The sequence below is a fragment of the Ischnura elegans genome, chromosome 3 (genome assembly GCF_921293095.1).
Source record: "Ischnura elegans chromosome 3, ioIscEleg1.1, whole genome shotgun sequence".
NCBI classification, from domain to species: Eukaryota; Metazoa; Arthropoda; class Insecta; order Odonata; family Coenagrionidae; genus Ischnura; species Ischnura elegans.
Genome location: NC_060248.1, coordinates 51,960,284 through 51,985,852, shown reverse-complemented (window position 1 = coordinate 51,985,852; position 25,569 = coordinate 51,960,284). Strand labels below are relative to the sequence as shown.

General features: G+C 35.2%; 2 protein-coding genes and 1 long non-coding RNA gene across 4 annotated transcripts in view; 1 reads left to right on the top strand and 2 right to left on the bottom strand.

Annotated features, from left to right (window-relative positions):
- Positions 1 to 193: 193 nt before the first annotated feature.
- On the top strand, positions 194 to 13,682 carry LOC124155789. The gene is made up of 4 exons (XM_046529886.1): positions 194 to 464; positions 549 to 781; positions 1,691 to 1,742; positions 13,538 to 13,682. The coding sequence occupies exons 1-4, from the start codon at positions 360 to 362 to the stop codon at positions 13,553 to 13,555; spliced, it is 408 nt and encodes a 135-aa protein (XP_046385842.1). The 5' UTR covers positions 194 to 359; the 3' UTR covers positions 13,556 to 13,682.
- LOC124155790 lies at positions 4,190 to 6,216 on the bottom strand. The gene is made up of 3 exons (XR_006864233.1): positions 5,659 to 6,216; positions 4,694 to 4,926; positions 4,190 to 4,288 (listed from the first exon to the last, which is right to left on the bottom strand). It is a non-coding gene; the product is annotated as an uncharacterized LOC124155790 (long non-coding RNA).
- The window catches only part of LOC124155788 (dnaJ homolog subfamily C member 7), a 25,740-nt gene continuing 13,143 nt past the window's right edge, over positions 12,973 to 25,569 (bottom strand). For both annotated transcript variants that reach the window (XM_046529884.1, XM_046529885.1), the window contains exons 8-11: positions 25,384 to 25,549; positions 23,770 to 23,922; positions 22,062 to 22,211; positions 12,973 to 15,120 (exon numbers count right to left, since the gene is read on the bottom strand). In XM_046529884.1, coding sequence (XP_046385840.1) covers positions 14,999 to 15,120; positions 22,062 to 22,211; positions 23,770 to 23,922; positions 25,384 to 25,549 — 591 coding nt within the window. In that variant the 3' untranslated portion in view covers positions 12,973 to 14,998. The remainder of the gene's footprint in view (positions 15,121 to 22,061; positions 22,212 to 23,769; positions 23,923 to 25,383; positions 25,550 to 25,569) is intronic.

Sequence of the window (25,569 nt, the reverse complement as noted above, 5' to 3'; positions counted from 1 at the left end):
ATTTCAAGCAATTTAATGAAGAATTATTATTTTTTAACATGAAGACATTGTGGGTCCATTAAACCTGGCTCTGTGGTTTAAAATTACTCACCACTGCTCACCACTCACATCCAAAACAATGATCCTCATATTAATAAACACAATTCACAAAAATTTTCTTCATTGTCATGTTGCTAAGAAACTAACATAAAAGTGAATTAACACCCATACTCAGTCATATGTTATTATGTTTGTTTTGGGGATTGATTCAAGAACTCAAGTTTGCAGGATCACCTCTCAAACTAGATACATGAGATATTAGAGACTAAATGATCTCAAGACCCTATTCTAGGTGGTTTCATTAATCTGAAAACCAAGATATGGAATCAAAAAAGAAATGGGAACCAGCTGTACAAATTAAACCAAAAGATTCATTGCATACCAAAACAAAATACCATAAACCATTTCTGCCATCATATGAGAAAGTACTGCCCATTCTTCTTCACAGTTAAGTCGTATCATCTGTTAATCATAAAATATATCATTTTTTTTATCTCGTACTTCAATAGAAAGAACCAGAAATGTATGCTTTAATGTGTATGGAATATAGGCGCTTATGGTATAAAGAAAGGGAAGATTGGGAAGAATGTGTGTATACACAAAAAGATAATCTCAAACAAACAAAATCCTCTGGATCTCCCTCTGACTCATCCCCTAAGAAAAAACAAATTCTACTGCGGTCATATGTAAAGCGGAAACCCATGAAAAAGCGCTCCCCAGCAGAAGACTTCACAATGAAAAGGTATTTGTACATTCTACCAATTAGCTAAAGCGTGTACACTGCCATGCAACAGCATTCATTTTATACTTTTTTACCCCCATTATAAAGCATATCACAGCAATATATATTACTGTGTATAGTATAATATGTAATACTTTTATTTAATGTGAATGGTTTCTTCCTTTAAAATGATTTAGGACAAAGATTTTGGTAGAGTTGATATTTCAGGGGTAGTTATACAGTAGTCACACAATTCAAAGACCTTTTTCGGAACTCCTCCAGAGAAAAAATAGTTTCTGTACTTGAAAAATGGTGGGGACTGAAGGGTGTTTCAATGCTTAGTAATGCTTTCTGTATGCCCATAGTAGTTTTGAAAAATCCTGTAGCCGCCCATTGCATTTAATTAAGTCCATATATTAAGTCTTTCTGCGGCGGATCCCATATGCTTGCTGCATATTAAAGTATGGCCGAACTAGTGTGAAATAACCTCTCTCTTTTACTTTTTTATCCAAAAATCTCCCCACAAAATGCTTGACAAATCCTAGCTTCTTCAGGGCTGTACCACAAATATTTCTTATGTGTGTTCCTCATGATAGATTCGAACTCCCAGATAATTCACTTCATCTGCCACCTTTATAATGACGCCATCCACAGCATATACATGGGGATAGTTGGACGACCTCCGCAAGAAATGTACCACCATACATTTGCTCATACTAAGTTCGAGTTCCCACTATTGGGTCCACACTTGAACATTGTTTAAATCCAGTGATAGAATTTCAAAGTCAGAGTGATCACTCATTTCACAGTTGATGACAGTATCATCAAATCAACATATTTATCTGGTCATTAAAGAGCATAGATCATTTACGAATATAATGAGCAAAACATACATTTGGAATTAACAATCTCAATTCTTTACATTTCCAGGTTTAAAAATATCCCTGGCACAATGAGACTCACAATTACACCAAAAAGTAAGGTAAGATCACATGGTGTATGCTTATAGGGTTTGGGAATAGGTTTAATTAAATTCTTAAATGAAAAATACTGGTAGCATACAAACCGATGGCATCTGTTATTTAAGAGTGACTTCTCATTTTAAAAATGTTACATTCCAGGCCTATACATATAAATTCACAGAGTTTAAAAACAATTCATAATACCTCATTTAGAGCAAGTTTGAATGTACAGTGGAACCTCGATCTGTCGTTTTTCAGGGGGATGGATGAAAAGAACGATGAATGCGGGAAAACGATAAATGCGGGAATGGTTGTCCGGGTTGCCTATGTCCCAGGATCCGTTGGATTTTTGCGAATTATGACATTCATTAATGGATTCAAACGAGATTTTAGCTGATTACAGGAATATTATTACTTTATCGAAACACTTAGGTCATATTGTTGATTCGACTTATCTCTCTTTCTAATATCCTAAGGGAACAAGACGCCTTGCTAAAAAATTTTTGAACTCCACTCACTGCTATTTCACTGTAAACATTCTTATCCATCAAATTCCATTTCAAGTACACGTATTTACGCGAGAAATGTGCGTCTTATGCCTCAAACAACTGATTTCGCCGTCGCAGTGATTGGTTATGAGATGGATCAAGAAGGCCAAAAATAGTTAATTATTTGAAATGTTCCTTTCTAGCAATGAAATTTTTAATATGATTGAGGCAATGTGGCGTTAATCGTCAGCGGCACGCCCACCTGATCCTCGGCTTCATCCCACTTCTTGTTTTCACCAGGGATCTCGCTCTACCCCCATCCCTGCCGTGATGTGCTACCGGACAAACCGAGCCCAGATAGCATGCTAAACTTGCAGCAAGCTTGCTGCAAGCTTGTCATGACAAAGTTGCAAGTTTGCAGCAAGCTTGTCATGACAAGCCTGCAAGCTTGCGGCAAGCTTGAATCAAACCTCCTAGTTACGCTTTTTCAAACTTGCAGCAAACTTGTCGCAACAAACCTGCGGCAAACTTGTCGCATCAAACCTGCAGCAAACTTGTCGTATCAAACCTGCAGCAAACTTGTCATGACAAGCCTGCAAGCTTGCGGCAAGCTTGAATCAAACCTCCTAGTTACGCTTTTTCAAACTTGCAGCAAACTTGTCGCAACAAACCTGTGGCAAACTTGTCGCATCAAACCTGCAGCAAACTTGTCACATCACACCTGCTGAAAACGTGTAGTGTCACACATGCTACATACTAGGAAAACTAGTTCCACACCTACCATTTCTGTAGTGACACTTGCTGAGGAAAAACTGCCTTAAAATTTCTGTTAAATAAAATGCTCTCCTAAATAATGATCAATTTACAACAACAAAATTGAAAATTTTCCACTCTATCAATTGTTAGTCATTTCACATGCACAGAATTTGGCTGCTAAATTTATTTAATAAAATGTGCAACAAATAAATGCCGAAGAGTTTATTTTTCTCATTAATTATGTACATGTTGAGGCAGTGGTGGACATACCATTAAGATAGATATCTAGTCATCGATAGTTAATCATTATTAATGAAGTGAGTGAAGTACTTACAAACTGAATAGGAAACATCTAAGACAGAAACACTTTTAAAAATTTATGACCCCCTAGGCCACACATGGTAATAACTAAATTACAGAAATCTTCAAAAGGTAAAAACATATTGCTCGAATTTTATCAAAACATTCACAAGTATGCTGATTGGCTTTGAGGATTTAAAATTAAAACTTCATTCTTTTGAATTGTTGTTTAGTTATGGGAGTACAAGGTTGTGCATGGAACTTACATGGTTACATACTTATAGATCGTTACTGATGAACTTATTAAGCAAAATTATTGTCTTCATCAGCCTGATCCTCGGTCTGTTTATCCTGCCAATCCCTGAAGAGAAAATAGTAATTACTCCATGTGAAATGATATATCATGTATCATTTGCTTAAATCAGGGAGGTAAATTGAGAAATTATTAACTAATATTCCAAAAAGAATAAGCAATCAGATTCAATAAATAAGATGCCCATATTGTACCCCCACATTCTCATAATGGCGGTTAATGATTCAACTTCCATGGAACATTATAGTGTATACCTATTGTAAGAGGGAATGGAAAATATGAAGAAAATGTCTGGGATGATCGAATTAATGTGGCAGGGAAATGAGAAGCGACTACTTACATTCTTATTTTCCTGACTTTAGCCTGGTTGAGCCAATTACTCAGACACCCTTTCAGCCCCACATCTGATGCATCAGGGTAGACCCTTCTGCATACACCTATGAAATTATAAAAAACATACTTAATGTTGTACGTTAAAAGTTCATTTCAACGATCAATTATTATAATAATCTTAGAATATCTTATTGGATGCACTCACGAAAAATAACAGGACACACTGAAGTGCTATAAAATGATTTCTTAACCGAATTCTTCTGAAGTTTGCCCGTAAGGGAATACAGCTCTGCTTCATAGTCATTCTAAGACGACGCAACATATTTTGTAGAAGTGTTCATTCATTTCTTCTACCAACTGCTACCAAACATTGCATCTAGAGATAAAAAAGATCAGATCAATTAAGAGTTAACAGCTTATACAAGAATAACAACAATCATGTTTATAGCCAGAAGAAAAATTCACCAAAAAAATTAACACAATTGTCATGGTTAGTATGCACATGTAGTATGTGTGCGCAAGTGCATATGAAATCACAAAAATCCAATCATACCAAAACTGTTTAATATTTCATTGGACAATAATCCATACGCACTTCAAAATTATGTTGTACTTGAGTATTTTTATAGCACTTTGAATTCCAAACACCGAGTGTCTGGCAGGCTCCAGATTTACATCGATTTTGAAACTTTCTTACAAAAACTTAATTTTTCTTTCATTAAAAAAATCATACATTGTTTGAATCAGGATGGCAGCACACAAATTATCATTATTCACTTACCAACTTTGGCTCAAATGAGGGATCTTCACTTATCCTACGGCAGAGTTTGATGAAAGCCTCATCTGCTGCCAATGGCAATCGGCTGAAATTCATCTCCTCCACAGCAGCATCCTTTCGCGTTGGGTCACATGCCAATAAAGCATCTACTTTCCTCTCCAAGTGGAAAAACCCAGGTGCCATTTCTCCCATCCACATGAGGAGCTGGCCATTCTGTAGTTTTAATTTACTGCAGCCTGTAAATATAAAATTGTTATAAATACAATAATACCAATTGATTTGCTTATATTATACTACCTTAGCACACTTGGTACTTAATCATCATAAATCCTGCCTAGATGCTTATCGAACAGGTGCTAACCATAGATTTTAATACACCACTAATTTTTCTGTCAACAAACACGAGTAATTGATTACTTTACATCACAAAAATTTTAAGGATTGCAATCTTATTGCACAGAAACAGCTTAGAAATGTGTTACTTATGCCCTTGAGTGCAACATGCCTGTTAAGAATGTACTGGCAGAATGTACGATATATACATGGGCATTTGTAAAAAAAATGAACTAAAGCACAAATCAATGCCAAAATTATAATGATCAGAGAGAGTTCAACTGATGGCTATGTTTAGAACAGCTAATTAACTGCTATTATTCTTCGACATATTCCCAATAGTTATTCATTTTCAAGAAAAATCCTTCATAAACGAGTTTACTGAGGTTGAGACTAATACTTTAACGTTATAAAGAACTGCTAACAAAGTGGATTCTACTGCGAGAACCCTGATATTTCAACTTAAACCGTCTGAATGGAGTCTTTTCACTATGCCAGCGAAAGCAAAGATCATGCTAAATTGTAATTACACTGAGAATAAAATAATGAATAATCTTAAATAATTATTGGATAGCAATTGGCGGTTCATTAATCATACATAGTATCGAATAGAAAAACATGTTCCATTTACTCACATTTACATGCTCAGCACAGCAGAGATGAGTAGATGCTGACAGAGGCAACTTCTTAAATCTCTTCGTGCCGCTAAAAGCCACTGTTTCCGAGAATTCAGTAATCTTCCAATCCCCTTTTGCCAGTATTCACTACGAAACACGGATTATTTTCTTCTTCCATAGCATACTTCAACGTAAATTTGCTTGTAAAACAGGATTTTACTTCACAGCTAAATTCACAATCACAAGCACAAAATAACGGCAACCGTTAGGTCACGTGATACAAAAGACTGCCGCCGGGCGTTTTGGCGCGAGTTCAAAATACGATTTTTAATCCAAAATATTAAAATAAGTTCGTAATATAATGGGAAAAGTTTTTTACTTGAGTTTTTTTATGAGTATGAAGATAATTATATCAAATAACATTATATTGTTATATTACTATAATTCTCATTAAGTACACATTATTAAAATCTTACAACCAAGCCAAATAGGCTGGAAAGAGGCATGAAAAATTCAACCTTGAGATGGCAAGGAAAAGTCAAGCTTCACGTAAGCTAACATGCTATGTGTGGGTAGTAGCAGGTTTGATATGGCAAGTTTGCTGCAAGTGTGATATGGCAAGTTTGCTGCAAGTGTGATATGGCAAGTTTGCTGTAGGTTTGATATGGCAAGTTTGCTGCAGGTGTGATATGGCAAGTATGCAGCAGGAATGATATGACAAATCTGCTATGGGTGCAATATGGCATGTATTCTGCAGGTGTGATGTACAAGTCTACGGCTTGTATGTGTTCACATAACTTGTAAGCTTTATTCAAGCTTGTACATAGCTTTCATGCCAGAATAGGTTTGTCACAGCAAGTTTGCTGCAAACTTGCCACGACAAGGCTTGTCGTGACAAGCCAAGGACAAGCCTATGACAAGTTTGCTGCAAGCTTGCATGCTATCTGGGAGGCGTTCTGCAATATTCACGCATTCTAGCCCGGATTCTTCTCTTCATCATCAATTATTTTGAGTCCATCTTTTAAAGTTCTCACTTGTATCTTCGGAAGGGCCATGGTCCGAAGACGAATAAGAATAAAACTAATAAAAATGAAACCGGACTCCATTGAACCCACACGGAAAACACTCGCTGGTTTTAAGTCAACCCACCCCGGAAAGTACGGAACCACTCGTACGAGGTGAAGTTCGGCACTAATGCTATCGCGTACGGCGTAGGCAGAGCTTACTGCAGAGGGTGAAGCATGACCATATGACTGCGCAATTAAATTTTTTATCCTATAGAGAAGGCAACTTACCCACTCATTTCTAACAATAAGTAGCGTAGCTCTAGATGAGCAGATGAATAGGGTTGTTCACCATATTTTTTTTATTTAAGAAATTGAAAGATCGTGCTTCAGAAGGAGCAATGGCAATTATATAACGCTATTTTCTTCATTGTACATGTTTAGAGAAGGCTTTAAACAGTGACAAATTTTACGTTACGCCAAAAAGCCCTACTTCCATCTTGAATTGATGTGTGACGTCACAAGCCTGTAGATGCCCTGCTGCAGTGTTGTTTAAGTGGCTCAGCAGGGTTATTCCCCTTTTTTTTAAGATCTCCAGCGTCTGCCGCCAGATCAGTGTTTAAAGAAAATCCAAATTTATCCTTTAATAAGAGTAATAATAAGCAAAATTACCCTTACTAGTACATATTTATTGCTCATCATATCACAAATAGCACTACAACGCACACATTTCACGAGCTGTCTTTTTGATACGTATAATAAGTATATTCCAAATCAACTGATTCAATAAAAAACTTGGCTCACAATAAATATAAAACACTATTATGTAACATTAATAAAACATGACAATCGGTTTTCCAATCACTCCGCACACACAAAAGAATTTGCACTCCTTGAAGTCCGAAAGGATTCTCCACACCTCACTTACCACTCATCACTAACGACTTAGAATCAGTTTACGTTATTTTACATTGACATTACGAAGACAATGAAATGAATAGGCTGAAACAAATCATTAAACTAGTTAAACCAGTTATTGTAACATCAAAAAACTTCGAATTTCACTTTCACTATTACCGTAACCAAATATGACCAAAACAAACAATAGCGCAACGAAATTCGTGAAATGTAAACACTGACGAATGCTCTAACTGAATTGACAATAGGTAATAAAATCAAACAGAACTTAGAAGCGAACAAACGAATGAAAATTAATATACTTTCGATGTATCCTCTAAGTACAACTAGCTCAAATATGAAACATATCCTTCGCAATAGTTAGATACCTTAGATCGAAATGTATAGGGTTGATTGAACCAGCACGGAAGACATAGATAATTTCGTCGAAGATGTTACATTCACAACTCACTTCACTTGTCGCTTCACTCTTTACTTCATCGTCTATATGCAATCAATTCACTCAGGAATACATTAAGGGCACAAATTTTGTTCACTTGCACTAGCGGCAAAATGAAAGTTCACTGCACGTAGGTAGTTTCATTGCAAATGCAGCTATACAAAACTTTCAATTCCTGTCAACAATTACACTACATACGTTGCCTGCCTAACTTGAAGAATGGATTTTATGTCGCCTTGATCCATCCGGAAGCTTCATGCACAACATAGGCCATTTCAAAATAAGGAATAACCTTGGCAAATGTGCAGTCGGCATGCAGAGTGCTCAGCTTGGCATCGAGCGATCGAGAGTGCAGGCCAGCCGTACAGGCTTGTTTCGTCATCACCTCTATTTCAAGATGGCCGACCGTTTTTGGCGGCGTTTAAAATTGTTCGAATTTTGATTGCTAATAATTCCATCATTACTTTTTCAACGCATCTGTCATTCATCCCAATCAAAATAAAATTACATCAGAAGTGATATACATTCGTTTTTTTAGACCGTTTTGATAGGCTTGAACAACCCTATTCAGATTGCTAGTCGAGAGAAACAAAATATCCTGAGAAGACATCGCTTCGTTAGCAACTCAGACAAGTGAAACTTGTAGCATAACTCGTAAATTGTAACCAGACTCGTAATTGTTTTCGAAAAAAATCGCATCAACTTCCGTGAAGCTCACTATCAGCTGCGAGGATATCGGTATTCGCCAGAAATCACCATCGTATTATTCCAACTATTTCCTTGCTTAAAATGCTTAAATAACGTTAGAAATACGTCGTGTTTGGTATCAATCTTTACTGAATTACGTGCACATCACTAATATCTCAATATAATAAAAGTATAATACCAATTGCCGAAATTCATTTTTAGATACCTTTTGGGCTAATAGGTGATTCATGCAGCAGTTGACCTCCACCTTTGAAGCGAGTCGGCTAAAAAAAAGTTAGCGGTCGAGAGAGGGGGAGGCGTGAAAAAGGTTTCTTTTGTTCTCGAGTAACTTGATATTTTCTTTCGAAGCTAAGGTCGTCGTAAGACGATCCCTGCTCGAGCTGGGACCTTTTTTTATTTCGGAGAAGAAGAAAGCTTCAACCAGGGGGGGGGGGGGATACCGGATCTTGGGAAATGCGCTTATGTAACTATCCCACGGCACTCTGCTTCTCCCTATTGCATTTCAATCTCCTGGGGAAGATTCAAGCTATGTCTGTTGTGATTAGCCATAAATAACACGTTGTAAACACTTCGTCTCATTTTTATCAAACGATGAATGCGGGAAAATTATTCGACGGGACCGCGATCTTCAAACGATAAATGCGGGAAAACGATACTTAGGGGAACGATAGATGCGGGAAAAAATTACATTGTCTTTATGGAACTTAATTTGGGACCAGGAGCGGCGAACGATGAATGCGGGAAAACGATGAATGCGGGAACGATAAATCGGGGTTCCACTGTATATGTAAATTAAGAAGTCTTGAGAAAATCCACTTGATGATAGAAGCTTCAGTATCACATACTTACCTAGATGGGTTATTGATTAGATATGTACTCCAATAAGATTAGTTATATGTCGTAGGGAACCATGAATAAAAAACTGAACAGGTTTTTAGGTTATTTCTTAAGTTTAAAATATGGCTGAAGCACTGATTTTTCATGATAATCCACCGAGCTCAGTTCACATCCATCATTGCATTACAGACAACAAAATATTTCTATAGACTGAGTGTAACATTTCCACGCAGTACACACAACAATTATGGAGGTATCTACTAATAATGGGGTAGTTTCCTTCATCAAAGAAAACGAAAGGCATTGATTGCGATTCGTTACCCACCATTAGTGGATTCATAATATACAAATTATTTGGTTTTAGAAATCCCAGTTTAGACGAAGGGCAATGGTCAATTTTAACCGCATTTGAAAACGCCCAGATTGGCGCCCACGTGATGTCACTCCACGTGACGTCACAGGGACCTAGTTTCTATACGAGTAGATAGGAGTTTTACATGGTCTGAGATTACAAATTCATGCATGAGGCACAGAGCTCAGGGAAACATAACTTAATAATCACCTATTAAAAATGGCTAAGGTCGGAAAGTTTTCTTCGCTTGATAAGGTATTAATAATACTTATTTAAGCCAAGTGCTACCTGCTAGCATCCTGCATCGTATCAGCGCTCAAAGCCTCGCCCTAAAGTCACCTCACTTGCGGCATTGGTAACCAGAACGACGTCACACGGAGTTTTCCCATCATTCATACTTAGCCGTCGCGTTTTTGCGTGCTTGAAAATTTTCTCTTTTCATTTAATCACGAAAAATAGATATTGTCATTTAAAAATCTAAAAGCATGAATTTAGCAATCCAGGAGTAATAATCTTTCGATTTAGGCAATAAAAAATTATAGGAAACCACCCTATTGTTGAACTTTGTGTCATTGTAATACACAAAGTTCAATTCCTCAACTTATTATTACCCAAAGTTGCCACCGGAAAATACATTATGAATCAGTGAAAGAAGTATGTTAATTATTAGTGTAATCTAAAGCATAAGGGTAGAGTTGTACGATACATTTTGCTAATCACCCTGGCCTGCCCCCTTCCTATATTTTGTCTCCTTCACCTCTACATAAGGCCTATTATCCCTTATTCTATTCATGTACCTCCTCCCCTTATATCCCTTACCCAACATCTGCCTCTATAGAATGATTTTCAGTATCCCCTCTTTCTTCATTACATACTCCATCAACACCCTGTCTCCTCCTCATCTTTGAGTTCCAGTATTTCCACCCTGCAAGGCACTATGCTCTTATCAGACTCTTTGCTAGTCTTACTCAATATTTTTGTGTAATACTCCATCATCGACTCTTTCTCATTCATACAAGCCTGCTCTGTTAAGACTATTCTACACATGATTATTTAAAATTGGATAATGATTTGAAAGAATGTACATATGTACTTCTGCTTTGACATCAATTCCCATCATAAACTCCTAACAGTGAAATCTTGGGAAAAGGCCAATGGGGATACCAATACCCTCTCACTCCTGCCTTGGGATCTCCTGCAGAGAGGGTCCTCGGATGATGCCATTGAAGTGTTTTGACTTTATACAGTGTCACCAGACTTAATTCCCTTCTGAAGGATATCCAAGAAAAAAACCAAGTGGCTCACAGCTTGGGAGCTTTGGAAGTCTTTTCCCAATCTCCGCACTTACGCCTCATTCTTGCCTTCGTAGAGTTTTGTGCAATCTCCTATGCCACAATTTCAGTTGTAGTGTTAAATAAATTGCAGATGACATGGCCATTAACCCCAAATACTTCTGGTCACTATTTAATTGAAAAGGGAAATCTGCCCGAATACCATCCATCGTCAAATCTGACCAATGGTCTTTCTTGGGGCCTGAATGACCTTCAGCCTTCGATAATTAATTTTTTCAGACTTCACCACTCTTACTCCACAAATCAATCTCCCAACACTTTCCAGTTTGCTCTCACTCACTTACCATGGTCTCTATTATGCTTGAGGAGAGGCTATTTCTCCTAAACTCCTCGCAACAAAGCCACAGGAACTGACAGCCATGGCTCACCCTTTCCACACCAAACCGCTGATAACCTCCACATTTCCGTGTAAATAATTGAATTGACTCTTTTCAGCAGGATCGTTTCCTTCAGCCTGGAAAACAGCACTTGTTAACCCATTTCAAATCTGGAATAAAAGATGATTTAAGAAACTATCGTCCTGTATTTTCTTTTAACATTTTATTCGTGACAAGTTCTATTATTAACTGTCTCATCTTAATCCAGCAGCACGACTTTCTTACTGCTAGCTTCAGTGCTACAAACCTATTTTTTCTGAATTATCATGTCACCACTGAATTTGAAGCCACTCCTCAACTTGATGTTTGCTTCATAAACTTGGCAAATGCATTCGACTTTGTAAATCACAAAACCCTATTCTCGAACTAGTATTCACATTTATACTTTACAATTTCCTCACTGACTGTACGTAGCGCAATGTTCTTAACAAAGCATTCCCATCGTTTCTGGCATCCCCCATGGCAGTTCTCGAATCTCTTCTATTTTCCCTTTTCATTGATAACATAACCAACTGTGCACTTAACAACTCCTGTGGAATTCTGCTTTTTGCAAATGACTACTGGCGAATATGCTTTGGGGGGGATGAGATGGCCTGGGGTGGGGGTCAACGGCAAATTTTTGAAAAATTACATGCCTGGAAATACATCATACATCATTTTGGCACTTAATACTTTACTTTAAGCAGACGGAGTATTACATATCAAAACTAGACTATCTTTAAATATTTTTTTTTTATTTCTCCGAGGCTTTGGGGGGGATCTACCTCCTTATCCCCCCATAGTTACGCCATTGCAGATGACTGCAAAATATTCAGAGGAGTTGAAATACTGCTCTCAATCAATGCAGTCTACCTTAAATTCCCTCGAAGCCAGGTGCCTGCAGTGTAACTTAAAATTAATGCATGTTAATGCAATTAATACATACCTTTTTCAAGTACATACCAAGTTCAAAGAACCTTACCTTCACAACCTTTGCTGAATTCTGAAGCTTACCGAGGATTATTGTACTTGCCTAAAGGTGTCCAAGCCTTCCAACCCCTAGGGCTCTCTCAATTTTGACACACAATCTCTGGTCTGAGATTATCCTCATCCATCACACTTTCTACTTCTTTGGTCAACTTTACTTGTCTATTTCTGCTGTCATACAGATGGAAAATGAAGACTTGCATTCCTGTTGGACTTGAAAAATTTCTCTTTCGTTAAACCTGCCATTCATAACGTAACAGTATTAATTACAACATAATACCCTTTGTTTTCACTACCTGTTGAATTGCAACAGTTGCTTCCAAAAGTGCATATATGTAGAAGAAAAAAGGTGAGATTGTATGCAATAATACATATATACTATTTTTTATGAATTAGAAATTTTTTATTCTTCTTTTACACTCAATTTTCTCTCCCCATAACACACTTGTTCCCAGTGTGGGTACATTAGGTTTCAGCATCATACCTAACTGGTACAGAATTACAGACCTATATAGGATTACGATGAACAATGAAATTCAACGCTACAGCCAAAGGTTGAATTCTCGTTATAATGCAATCCCTTTCTCAAGCACTCAAAATATATGTCATGAACCACATTTATACATTTTAATGCAATATTAAATGATGATGCACCGACAATTAAAATATTGATACATGTAGTAAAATTATATTTTTGATGACTAGCAAACAGAATAGCCTCATGCATTACATCAAAAGGAATATAAAGGATTCAATGCTTAGCTGCAGCTAAAATCTATAATTGGCCAGAAAAATAGAAATTACACAAAGTTGAAATACGAAGTCTCACATCATGAAAAAACAATGACGTCAAGTATGTAAGAAGAATAATTTATTAATTTCATTAATCCTTTTTCTTTCTGCCTCCACTATGCAGGAGGATTAATTCATGACATTTCTTACAGATGACAAAGGAAAAATGAAGAACTTAAGAAAAATACCCCAAAGGAACATAATAACTACGTTTTACGTAACTTAGCATGATAGTAAGCCCAGTTTGAAAATGTACTATCTATGATCAGATATTAATAAATTGTGATTATTATCTTCCCTATGCTTTGTCATTATCATCAATCAAATAAAAAAAACCGTGCATTGATTAAATTAGAAAATTTAATGAGCAAAAAGAAGAAAAAGTAAATTAAAGTATTTATTTTGAAAGGGTACCACACAGAGGCAATTAATTTTATCAGCATGCCCTGAAATGGATTAACCATAGGGAAAAAATATTCAAATGTAAAGTAAAACTAAAGAGGAAATACAGAGGAATGTTAACACCAAGGTGTATTATATAATTAATGTCTTTTTCAGTGAAAATACGTAATAAGTAATCATCAGTTATGCATGCATTCTCACAACAAGTATTGTTTTAAGGACAAATTAACAATTACTGGCATGCAACCACATCAGAATAATAAACGATTTTAGAATAAAATCATCATCATTAACCACATCAGAATAAGATTATTTTGAAAATTTCAGGATATATACCACCCAAAAATGCAAAACATGAACGCAATGGTATTTTATGAAATGAAAATCAGTCATTTCCAAAAATCACTTGCCTCATAAAAACAAGACTTTGTGGTCACTTTCCTGATTATTTGTAAGGCAATGCATACTTACAGGTTCATAAACCAAACAAAAATAAATTTGAACTTGAGCTTTATGGTTCTCATTCCATTTTACACAATCAAACCAAAAACCATGCAGTCTGCAGCTTGACAATATGTACAATTTAAGGGAAAAAGGGGGTTAAAACAGCATAAAACTTGAAAAAATATCAAATTTAGGTCCCTTGATTACGAAAGCTGCTTAAGTCCAACATTTAAAACTGTCAACTAGTTACTCTAGTTCACTTTCAGCATTATGAATAGCTATCTACTGCTTTTGAACGATATGATGGAGTAAAATTTATTGACTTCAAGAGTATAGACGCTTCAAAGAATACACAGTTAATGCCGAAGAAAAATAATAGAGCATACATAGAATATTGCAGATGTTAAGAATGTTTAATGCTATATTAAGCATACGTTTGAACATACAAAAATTTTGGATACAGAACTAACTTGGAATCGAAATGGAAATCTTTTGATGACTGACATTTTATCTATTTCTTCCCTCACATACTTGAGAGTAGCTTTATTTATTGCAGCAATAATACATTATTTCTGCAATGTATCCATTTGCATGTCCTTGACAAGTCATAGGTACTTCCTGGGAAACAAATTGTTCCACTAAGCCCCAAAAATCCTCCATGGAACATTATTCTTCATCTCTGAACAATAAACAGCTATGGACATTTTGCACATCCACCAACTTCAATGATTAAATATCTTTCAAATACTGGAAAGCCATAATACTGTTTACTGGCTAAATTGGAAAGAAAACCCTGATGGAAATCCAGCAGAATAGAAATTAAATCCTCCTCCATGTCCGCCTTGGCCAAAGAAAGCATGAAACACGTTAGCAGGGTCAATGTCAGCAGCTGTGGAAAGATTTCAAGGAAAAATTAAAAAAAGGTTAAGTTTTTAAATTATCAAATTCAGAAATATTAATGAACTTATCACAAATATTTTTATAGGAAAATACTGATATGAATATTTTATACGTATCTTGGCAAGAAAGATAAAGCACAAATATAACAAAATAAAATCGAAGTTAATTCATGAAAACATATAAAGATGGCTTATATTTTTCTAGTGTGATGTGGTTTCTTACTGTGTGTTGTTCTTCTTGATGTGGTTAATTACTTTTATTACAAGTCAGAGATTTGCCTTCATTTTTATTGGAAAAATAAATCTTAAATAGAAACTCTTCCCTGATAAGCCATCGGAAGATCCTATCTAGACAAAAATATGATAAAACTATGCCTGGACAAGATGAGAGATTTGTAGGCCACAACAGACACAAAGCATGATTATGTAATGAAAACATTTAAATCAATTCATCTTATGTCCTAAGGAAAATTTTAAACATTTATGCATGGACAAAATCAAAGTAACAATGAGTATACCAACTAAGAATTACAGTAAAAATCCCATCTAATAGTACCTCCTAAAATCATAATCCACCTCACTATAATATCACCATGGCCCTGCCAACACTGCAGCTTGTAACACAGGAGAAACTGAAGCATATCATATCTCTCTACCTCAAAACACCTCTGCTCTAAAGGCCTTAAAACTCACAATAAAAAATTACAGGTTCTTTTGAAGCCCCTGGCAGACTATTTTTATCGATATTTCCAGCTATCTTCCACAGATTTATCAGTAACATACTCTTATAATTTACTCTAAACTGATTTTTGAAATGCTAGCTGATGTTGAACCTCCATCAAATTTTCTATCTGACGCACGTTCTTCTCAGTTCTCTTAAGTTGATTGAATTTTAGGTGACATCTCATCACCAATAAATTACAGCCACAGTCGGCATCCACTCCAGGGTAGCCTTTGTGGTCTTTTACCTACTCTTTATATCTCTGCTTTTCTAACAACTAGCCTATTTTAAATCTTCTTACACCCCCTGCAATTTTCACGTGTACCTTCTGAGGTTATGATTTTTAAATCAAGTTTTAGCAACCTCTAGCCCATATTCCATGCAGAATTCCAAGAATCTTCCTCCTCTTTAATTTTGCACACCTGATCCATATTCTCCAGTTATTCTTTTACTTTGATCTCATCTGACAACAGCATTCCAATCCCCTACAATAATAAGGTTCTCTTCTTCTACTACCTATTTGATTACTTCCATGATATTAAGCTAATATAAGATGGCAAATCGATTGACTGACTGACTCATTGATACAATTACGCAGCCCAAACTGTGATAGGCGTGGGTATTTGGCTTATGGAACGTAAAAGTAAAAAAAAATTCATCGGGAGAAAAATTCTGAAAACTTGAAAAAGTCGATTAATTTTCGAGATATATCGACTTGAATTAACATGGGAGCCTTATGGAACTAAAACTTTTTCGCTTTAATTTTGTACTTTTAAACGTCCGAGGAACATAATATTCAATGGACATAAACTAGATTTTTTGGTAGGGTTGTCATTGCGACAAATTGATATTTAGTATTTTCTATTATAGTTTGAACGCTTTCAATGCTTTACTTATGGGAAAAATTTAGGAATTTTTTTGACCAGCTTGCAATAATCGTACGACATTTTCCTTGACTTCTAAGGTAGAGAATTTTTTGGTTGATTTTTTGGCTATCTTGGAATTTTCATATGTCAAAACAATTCCGAGGAATAAACGATTTCGATTTTACATTGTCATGATGGGCGAATTTTCAAACTCGGAATTCGGCCTTGAGACATATGCCATACGAAAATTTGGAATCTCCTAGAAAAACCGCTAAGGGTTCTTCGAACCCTAACATTTAAGCTTACTTTCGCCGTAACCCTCTTGGTTAATTCATAATTAAATTCCGAAAAATATCCTGCACGCGAAAAATCATTGTCGCCATTTTTTTGTGGGGCATACAATCTTGAATATCATAGCAACCGTTCCAGCTAGATGAATGAAATTTTAAGGGTAATACTTATATCAAAATGGTCAACTTTTGCAATTATGACCATTTCGCTCGATCAATTCATGTGCGAGTTATATCGATACCAATCTCCTTGGTTACGCTTAAATCGCTAATAACTTTTTTTTAAATCAAGTTATGAATATGAAAGTCATATATAATACTACTGTTAATGTCTTTTCTTCGACAAAAGTTAAATCAAGCGGATCGAGCGATTAGAGTCGAAGTTATGATCGATACAAGGTTGCATTCAATGGAGCCATTTTTCAGACCTATTTACATAGTTACGGGGATAAAAATTTTAACAATAGGTAAGGGAAGGAATGTTTTATTAGTACCCATAAATTATTTAGATGAGTAATGTTTCCTAATGCAGACATATCAATATGAATTTATATCTTTTTGTATTAGGCCCCCGTAAGAAATACACACATCGCGTCTGTCTACGTCACCAATATAAGAACATAGGCTAAATTTTGAAAGCGGGGATAGTAGAGAAGGCAGGGATAACGGAGTGACCATAGAATGGAAGGGATATCAATAGGATTGCGGATTTTACAGTACAGATGTCAGTATGATCGAAAAAACGATTCGATTATTACAGCAAATACACAAATTGGCATAACTTGAATAGTATATCCGTTGGACCAATGAAATTTGGCGAATGTGTACATCTTGGTATTCCTCAGAATGCCCAATCGAAATATGTTTCGTATGTAGTCTCACGTTCGATATATATCGAATCTACTTTTTCTTAAAATATATCGAATTGCTATAACATATAGGATTTTACATCCAAGGACATAGTTGACCAGGAATTATATAGTAGACACCCATAGACTGGAAGTTAAACCAATAGCATTTCGTATTTTACAGTACACATGTCAGTATGATCGAATCGATTATTATAGCAAATACACAAATCGGCATAACTTGAATAGTATATCCATTGCACCAATGAAATTCAGCAAATGTGTACATCTTGGTATTTCTCACAATGACCAATGAAAATATGTTTTGTATATAGACTCAAGTTCGATATATGTCGAATCTACTCTTTGTTAAAATATATCGAATTGCTATAACATGTAGTATTTTACATCCAAGGGCATAGTTGACCAAGAATTATGTAATAGATGACCATAGACTGGAAATAAAATCAATATCGTTGCAGATTTTACAGTACAGTTGTCAGTATAAACAAAAGATCGATTCGATAATAATAGCAAATACAAAAATTGGCATAACTTGATTACTTTATAATTTGGACCAAAGAAATTTTGTGAATGGGTACATCTTGGTATTCCTCACAATGCCCAATAGAAATATGTTAAATATGCGGCTGGGTATTGGTATTAATTGGTCTCAGATCTTTTATTTTTTTTATCTGTTATAAATTGCTTAAGTTTATTGGGTTAAAACCCTTACGATCAGAGTGTGAGTAGCTACAATCATAGAGAAAGGTCTAAATTACAAAAAAATCGGCCTATTTAAATAACTTCACCGGTCATTATTAATTTATTTCTCCCCATTACGTAAATATTAAAATCAAAACAATCTCTTGACGCTTATACCATCGTGGTTACTAAGACGACCTTAAGTATTGTTGACGGCGAAAAAGCGTACTCTCCGTACATTTCATCCATTTAAACGATATTATGAGTTTCTTTTTTTTCCTTTTTAAGCAACTTATGGGCACATAACTCGGAAACACGTGACACAACAATGCTCCCAACCCCATAATTACCCGCTTGATGAGTTCAAGCGACTATCGCTCGTCATCATATAAATCTTCTACCTCTTAATACAAAGAAATGTTTTCAGCCCAAGAAAAACTTCATACTTCACTAATTATTCTTCTTCTTCAATTTGAAGTTTTCTGTGTAATTGTTTCTGAGATATTAAAAATATTAGTACTCATTGTTAAATCTATATAAATAAATTAAAGAAAGTTGAAAATTGTTTCAGTTACACCATTTATAACTCCAGAATGGCTGAACAGATTTGAATGATATTTGGTTTTTGGATTTGTCTGAGCCCCAGATAACAGAATAAACATTTTAAAAAGTAAAAGTTAACGAAAAAAATCGTGATCTTAGGGTTATTTTTTTAGGAATTGATAATATTGCAAAAGCTATTAAGTTGGTCAAGACTAGATGATTTGTTTTGTTTTAGCCAATTCAATGACTGAGCTTGTTAACAATATTTAACACATTTCAATAGTTAAAACATATTAAAAATATAAAAATCATTTAATTCAGGCTAACCCCAGCTCGAATTCAGATGTCAATAAACACATCTCTATCGTGTGTGTAATCAAATCTCCTAGCCATTGTTGACTAAAAATAATGGCCGTGTACCTTTCGATGATTTGGGCAGATTAATTTGATTTTCTCCGAAGTTTTGCAGTTTTGTATCATTGAAAAATAAGCTTATCAACAAAGTGTTCAAAAACATGATTGATAACCACAAAAAGCAATAATGGTTGATTGAGCGAGCAATTTTGGTGGCTACAAACGAAGATGTCCATGACTGAAACTTGGTAAATCAGGATCAAATAGTTTGTACTCTGCATTGATTCAAATCTATAGACTGCGTAACAAACGAAAACGAGGTCACAAAATAGCTATCTAAATTTTTTAAGTTCTTAGATTTGCATGGCTTACCACGGCACAAGTTACAGCTGAAGGTAGTTTTGGTGTTCACGATGCTTCGAAATATAAACCAATCAAAACTATGCAATGGAACGCGTTTGGTGATTAAAAAACTGATAATCAATAAGATCATTGCGACTGTACTCAATGGAAAATTCAAAGATGAGGAAGTTCTCATTCCCAGAATTCCCATGATCCCAACCGATAAACCTTTTAAGTGAAAATTAATTCATTTTTCGAGTTGTGTTGCATTCACGATGACGAATAACATATCACAAGGTGAGTAATAGTGCTCTGAATCTAGAAATGCTATGTTTTTCTCATAGTCAAATATATGTTGCATGATCACGCGTTGGCAAACCATCTGCTTTATTTGTTCTTCAGTCTGATAACAAAACAAAAACTGTTGTATACCAGAAGTTACTTGACTCAAGTGTACAAAGCCGAATGTGTAGAGTAAACTGGAGCACGTTTACGGATTGGGCACTGTGGCAGGTTTACAAAGTGCATTTTTTCTAACTGAGTTATATTAACACATTGCATACCGCGGTAAGCTGATGTTTAGAATATAACTTTACCCAATCAAATGTTATGATGCATCAATTCATTATGAATAACGAACAACAACTGAAAACGTACTAATGAATACGTATTGTACGCTTTAAAATTGTTTAGGTTGACGCGCCTAAATGACGAGAATCTTCGTCATCCATCCGGAACGTTCGGGAAAAAAATGACGAGAATTCTCGCCATTCGTATGCAACGTGTTAAGCTTGCCACAAGTCATTACATATTAAAGCTGCTTCTCGGGGCTATTTTCATGAGATATTGAGCGTCAGGCAAGTATTGCTTAAATTTGCCCCAAGAACAGGGCAAGAATTGGACCTAAAAACATTTTTTTACGGTAAAAAACACAAATAGGCCAACAACTGAATGCATAAAATGTTCACATTATTAGCTGCTTCATAAAACCTCAATGTCTTAAATTTTCTAAGTTAAGACATAAAAATTAGAAAATTAATTGAAATAAATCCGTATATGCGTGACCAGGTCTACCCTATGCAGATTGAATAAAGAAAATATGTTTCTTACAAGCCATCAAAATGCTTATTTTTGTAGTTTCATAGAATTTTTTTCTCTATTTATTATAATAAATAAAAAATTATTAAATTCAGTACAGCCTCTCTTGATTTATAAATAGTGTAACTAACTGTTCATTGATAAATAGGTGGTACAACTTTCGCCAGGTCAGCTAGTCAATTTTATAAACAAAAAGAACAAAAACGGCAATGAAAAACTAATGATGGATTCACAAACGTAAATCTATATAGTTGTGAGAGAGGATGAGATACAATTTTTTTTCAATTGATTGCAAACAATACCAGAGCTACCTGCAAATCTGTGCTGATTTGACAAGGGAAGCCAGTGAAGGTATGCTAAAAGTAACATAGGCATCAATAAATAAACTTTGAAGGAATGTAAAAAAATAGATATGTGAAGAAGGCTCTATAATCAAAACGGAGGGAGAAGAGTGGAAAATTGTTCCTTTCATGAAATGTAATATCAGTGTTTTTCATAAATTGGCTCTGGACTGCCCTTACAGTTAGAGCTAATTGGATATTAACATACATGCAAAAAAGGCAGACAAAAATGAATGGAGGTTTGTAATAATAATTCTGATTGCTTTGGCAAATTTAGATGAAAGATGGCTAGCAAAATAAATGTTACTCTGCTTTCGAATTTTCAGACTGAAAATAAATCAACTCTGCAGTTCTAATGATAGGAGAATATAAAAAATAATCATTAAAAAGGTAGCAGAACATTCTGAGGATAACTGGAGCAAGAGGTTCAGGAGCAAACTCATCTTGCAAAATCCTCTCTATAGCAAACATGAATTTATCAGCATTACCCTTTATCCTTTCCATTTCAATATGTTAAGGCTTTACTGTACATTAGACAGCTTAGGAAAATTGGATTATGTGTAAGAGTGAGTTAAATTCTGATTATTTAAAAGACAAAGTATTAATAGATACATAATATGATAAAGGAGAATTATATGAGCTAGCACATTTAAGTTGACTAATTTATCTAGTTTAAAGAAACACTAATGCAGTGATGAAATTGATTAGTTAGGAGCAGTATCATGAATGAATTTATAAGGGGAGGCAGAGGGATAAAGCACACCAATCAAGGCCTGATATTACATTGAGTGTAACTAGAACACATGAAACAAACCACACTCACATGAAAATCCTTCAGCTTCTTCCAAGTCCTCACCATTGTCATAACGGGCACGCTTCTTGGGATCCGATAAAATTCCATAAGCCTCACCCACTTCCTTAAACTTCTTCTCCTGTTCCTTCTTTTCAGAATCACTGGCATCTGAATGGCGATCTACAAATATAAATTGAATTTAAATTCAAATAGAGTTATAAATTCATAAGGCATATGATTTCAAGACATATAGGATGTACAGGGACACACAAAAAAATGAGTTTTTAAGATCTAAAGCCTACAGCTTTATGTGCGCATGTCATTATGTATTTACAGAAGAATAGGTCTGTAATATAATTTGATAAATCATATCTCAAAACCATGCAGATTGAATTACATACTGATGGGGATATGTGACATCTCAACCCTCACTGCCAGCTGACAAATAGCCATTTACTAGGATATCCCAGTTAAGCAGGAAAAAAAATATTCCATACAGTGATATTTAAAATATCCATGGCTAATAAAACTACCTTGAAGTTATAAGTATACTTTCACAATTCTTTAAATATGCGTTATGGGCATAAGTTTACCTTGCCTTACTCAAAGCAATCCTTTAAAGACTTAATAAATTAATAATAAGTATAAGATTATGAATGCTTGGACCTGACACATTAAAAATTGATGATAATTCCATTGAAAAGATCAATTACAGAGATGCAGGCAACACTGCAACATGTGAGAACGTGTTGGTGTTAGCAGAATGGATTTATTGTTGAGTAAAGGTAAAGTAATGAGAAAACCCCCATCAATTCATAACATTGATGATTAAAGGGGATTCAAAATATTTGAAAAATTTTTAGTCTGTGTATTGTGAAAGTGGATAAGCTGTGAAAGTAATTTCGATGACATCATCTGTTAATAGAAGGAAAATGGAACAACAATTTTACAATCCAACTAGAACATCAATATTTTGCCCCTCCATATTTTTCAATGTGCAACTGTCGAAAATTTCATATGATTTTCACAACTACCAACATGAAATCCCACTTGGAATACGATACCGTAAATAATAACGGATTGTGAATTTCAACTCTTAAATTTAATAGCCGCAGCTAATCTTAAAAGTGGGGAGAATGTGTGTATTTTAGAAAAAATACTGGGCATTAACTTCATAGACAATCTTCGAATAATCTGCATGACTCATACATAGAATAGATGAAATATAGCATAGAGTTCGTGAATGCTCTCTCTTGCAGAACTGATCTTGTTGTGTTCCCTTGCACAACTGCTTGCAGGACTCAAGAATGTGAATATCCACAAGGATATGGACCTGGGATTAACAGTAAGTATCATTCACATGCCATGAGCCATGACATATTAACCAACAACATTAACACTAGTTTGTTCGCAGTGAGATTTGTCATTTGATTGGAGACCACTTATTAAAAATGCATAAAAAACAAAGCATTGCCGAGATAAATTTGTAGGCTAAAAGCCAAAATAATAAAGGAAAATTTCTCCCCTTATATTTTCTGAAACAGACTTTCCTGTCTCTAACTTTGAAAAAGCTTAAAATTAAGATTCAAGATTCAGCACATCTCTAAACGGTACCTTAACAATAGATTTTGTCTCCATATATATTTATACACCAAATCCAAAATTAGCAAACCAATCACTGCATTAACATTGATATGATATAAATTCATTGTAAACTACAAAAGTAAAGAGTATTTACCTGGGTGGTGAACCAGAGCACGCTTACGGTATGCTTTCTTGATATCATCCTCGGTAGCTCCTCGAGTGACTCCAAGGATTTTATAATAGTCCTTTCTCTTTGATCTCTTCAGGGCTATTTTGGCTTCCTGCAGAAGCTTCCTACAGTCAGTGCCTATAAGAATTATATGTACAACTTAAATTATACTAAAAAACCTAAGACCCCTTCTCCAGGTACAATACAGAAAAACATTGGTAAAACAAACCCTGAAGGTGCCCAAAAACTAACTCATTCTACTGTACACCTGCACCACACAACTACAGCAAAGTGCAAAATTAATTCCATTAGTTTTTATTTGAATCAGAAAAAAACATTTTCCATGTGTTATATAAGAGTGAAAATAATTTTTAAACGCAAGATGAATGACCTTGATTAAGGTGAAAAGGATCATTAATCAAATTCGACCAGTGGTTCGATACATACACTTGCCATAGCAGCCATTTAGTAATACAAAGAAAATTTATTTCTATAGAAGAAAAATTATAAAGGAAGACAAAAATATATGCCAAAAGCCTACAAGGACAGAGGCATTATTAAATTAATTTCATTAAAAGTTAAATTAATAAATCTCTCATGTTAGGAATGAAAAAATACTGCTGCACAGTGCTGGCATCAATGCATTTATTTTTTAGCATATTATGGCTACTCTTTATCATGGTAAATGAAGCAAGAAAATTAACAGATTGCAGGTACTACAAAATTTAATTTAGAATCTCAATAAAACTAAAATTCGTATTAGACTACACATCAGACTCCCGATTATCTGGTTGCAGTTTATTCGTGTTGCAGATTATCTGTGCATGAGTTCACGCTCCTTGGACGTTTACGACGATCTTAAAAAAAAAATCGGACGCTAGAGCACCAGGATATTTTCATTTTTATGCAAGGCTATGATGGGCTCATTATTTCTATTAGAATTCCCTTCAGAAAATGGAATTATTTTATTTGGATGAAAAGTTCTTAGGCTTTCCACCGGGTAATAAAATCCTTCTCCGCCGACGTTTCGATGTCCATCATCATCCTCAGGGCAACTGAGTTGCCCTCAGGATGATGCCCCTGATGGACATCGAAACGTCGGCGGAGAAGGATTTTATTACCCCGTGGAAAGCCCGAGAACTTTTCATCCAACACCTACACCGGGAAAACACCCGATTATTTTATTTACTTGCTGACAAGGAATTTTCCAAGTTTACTTAGACATCCGCTCTAGCATTGCAGATGGCGATCAGCAGAGGGAAAAAATTCTTGATTAATTTTAGAAGTCTTTAATGGTTAACCAATAGTAAGTTAAAAGACATGTTATCTACGATCTTTAATTGTAAACTTCATATCGCAAATGTGCAATTATAACCGTGGCCTATCATGAATCATTGGCCCAGATAATCAGGAGTTTTCTCTATACGTATACTGAATAGAAAACAAAATCATCCACCGAATGATTATTTATACACAAGCAAGGGTGTTCAGGTAGCTATAATTACTTGCTATTACATAAAGTCCTCAGTCTACTGTTAACTCTACTTTTCTACTGGAGATTTTAGGCTTAAAGGGGCTTATACTCAAAGATAAACTTACTCTTGGTCTTGTCCATTTTGACAGCTTTCTCGTAGTCCATCACTGCCTCTTCATATTCATTCAAATCCATGTAACACTTAGCTCTCCTCAACAGAGCTTTCAGGTAGTTGTTATCAATGTTTAATGCAACTGTACAGTCTTCAACTGCTTCTTTTAGCCTCCCAAGCTGAAAAGACACAAGGTAAC

Excerpts from the sequence above, each read along its gene's own strand:
- LOC124155789 (XM_046529886.1), top strand. The coding sequence starts at position 360 with ATGGAATCAAAAAAGAAATGGGAACCAGCTGTACAAATTAAACCAAAA. Across the intron at positions 465-548 it reads TTCTGCCATCATATGAGAAA|AAAGAACCAGAAATGTATGC; the intron begins GTACTGCCCATT and ends GTACTTCAATAG. Across the intron at positions 782-1,690 it reads GAAGACTTCACAATGAAAAG|GTTTAAAAATATCCCTGGCA; the intron begins GTATTTGTACAT and ends TTACATTTCCAG.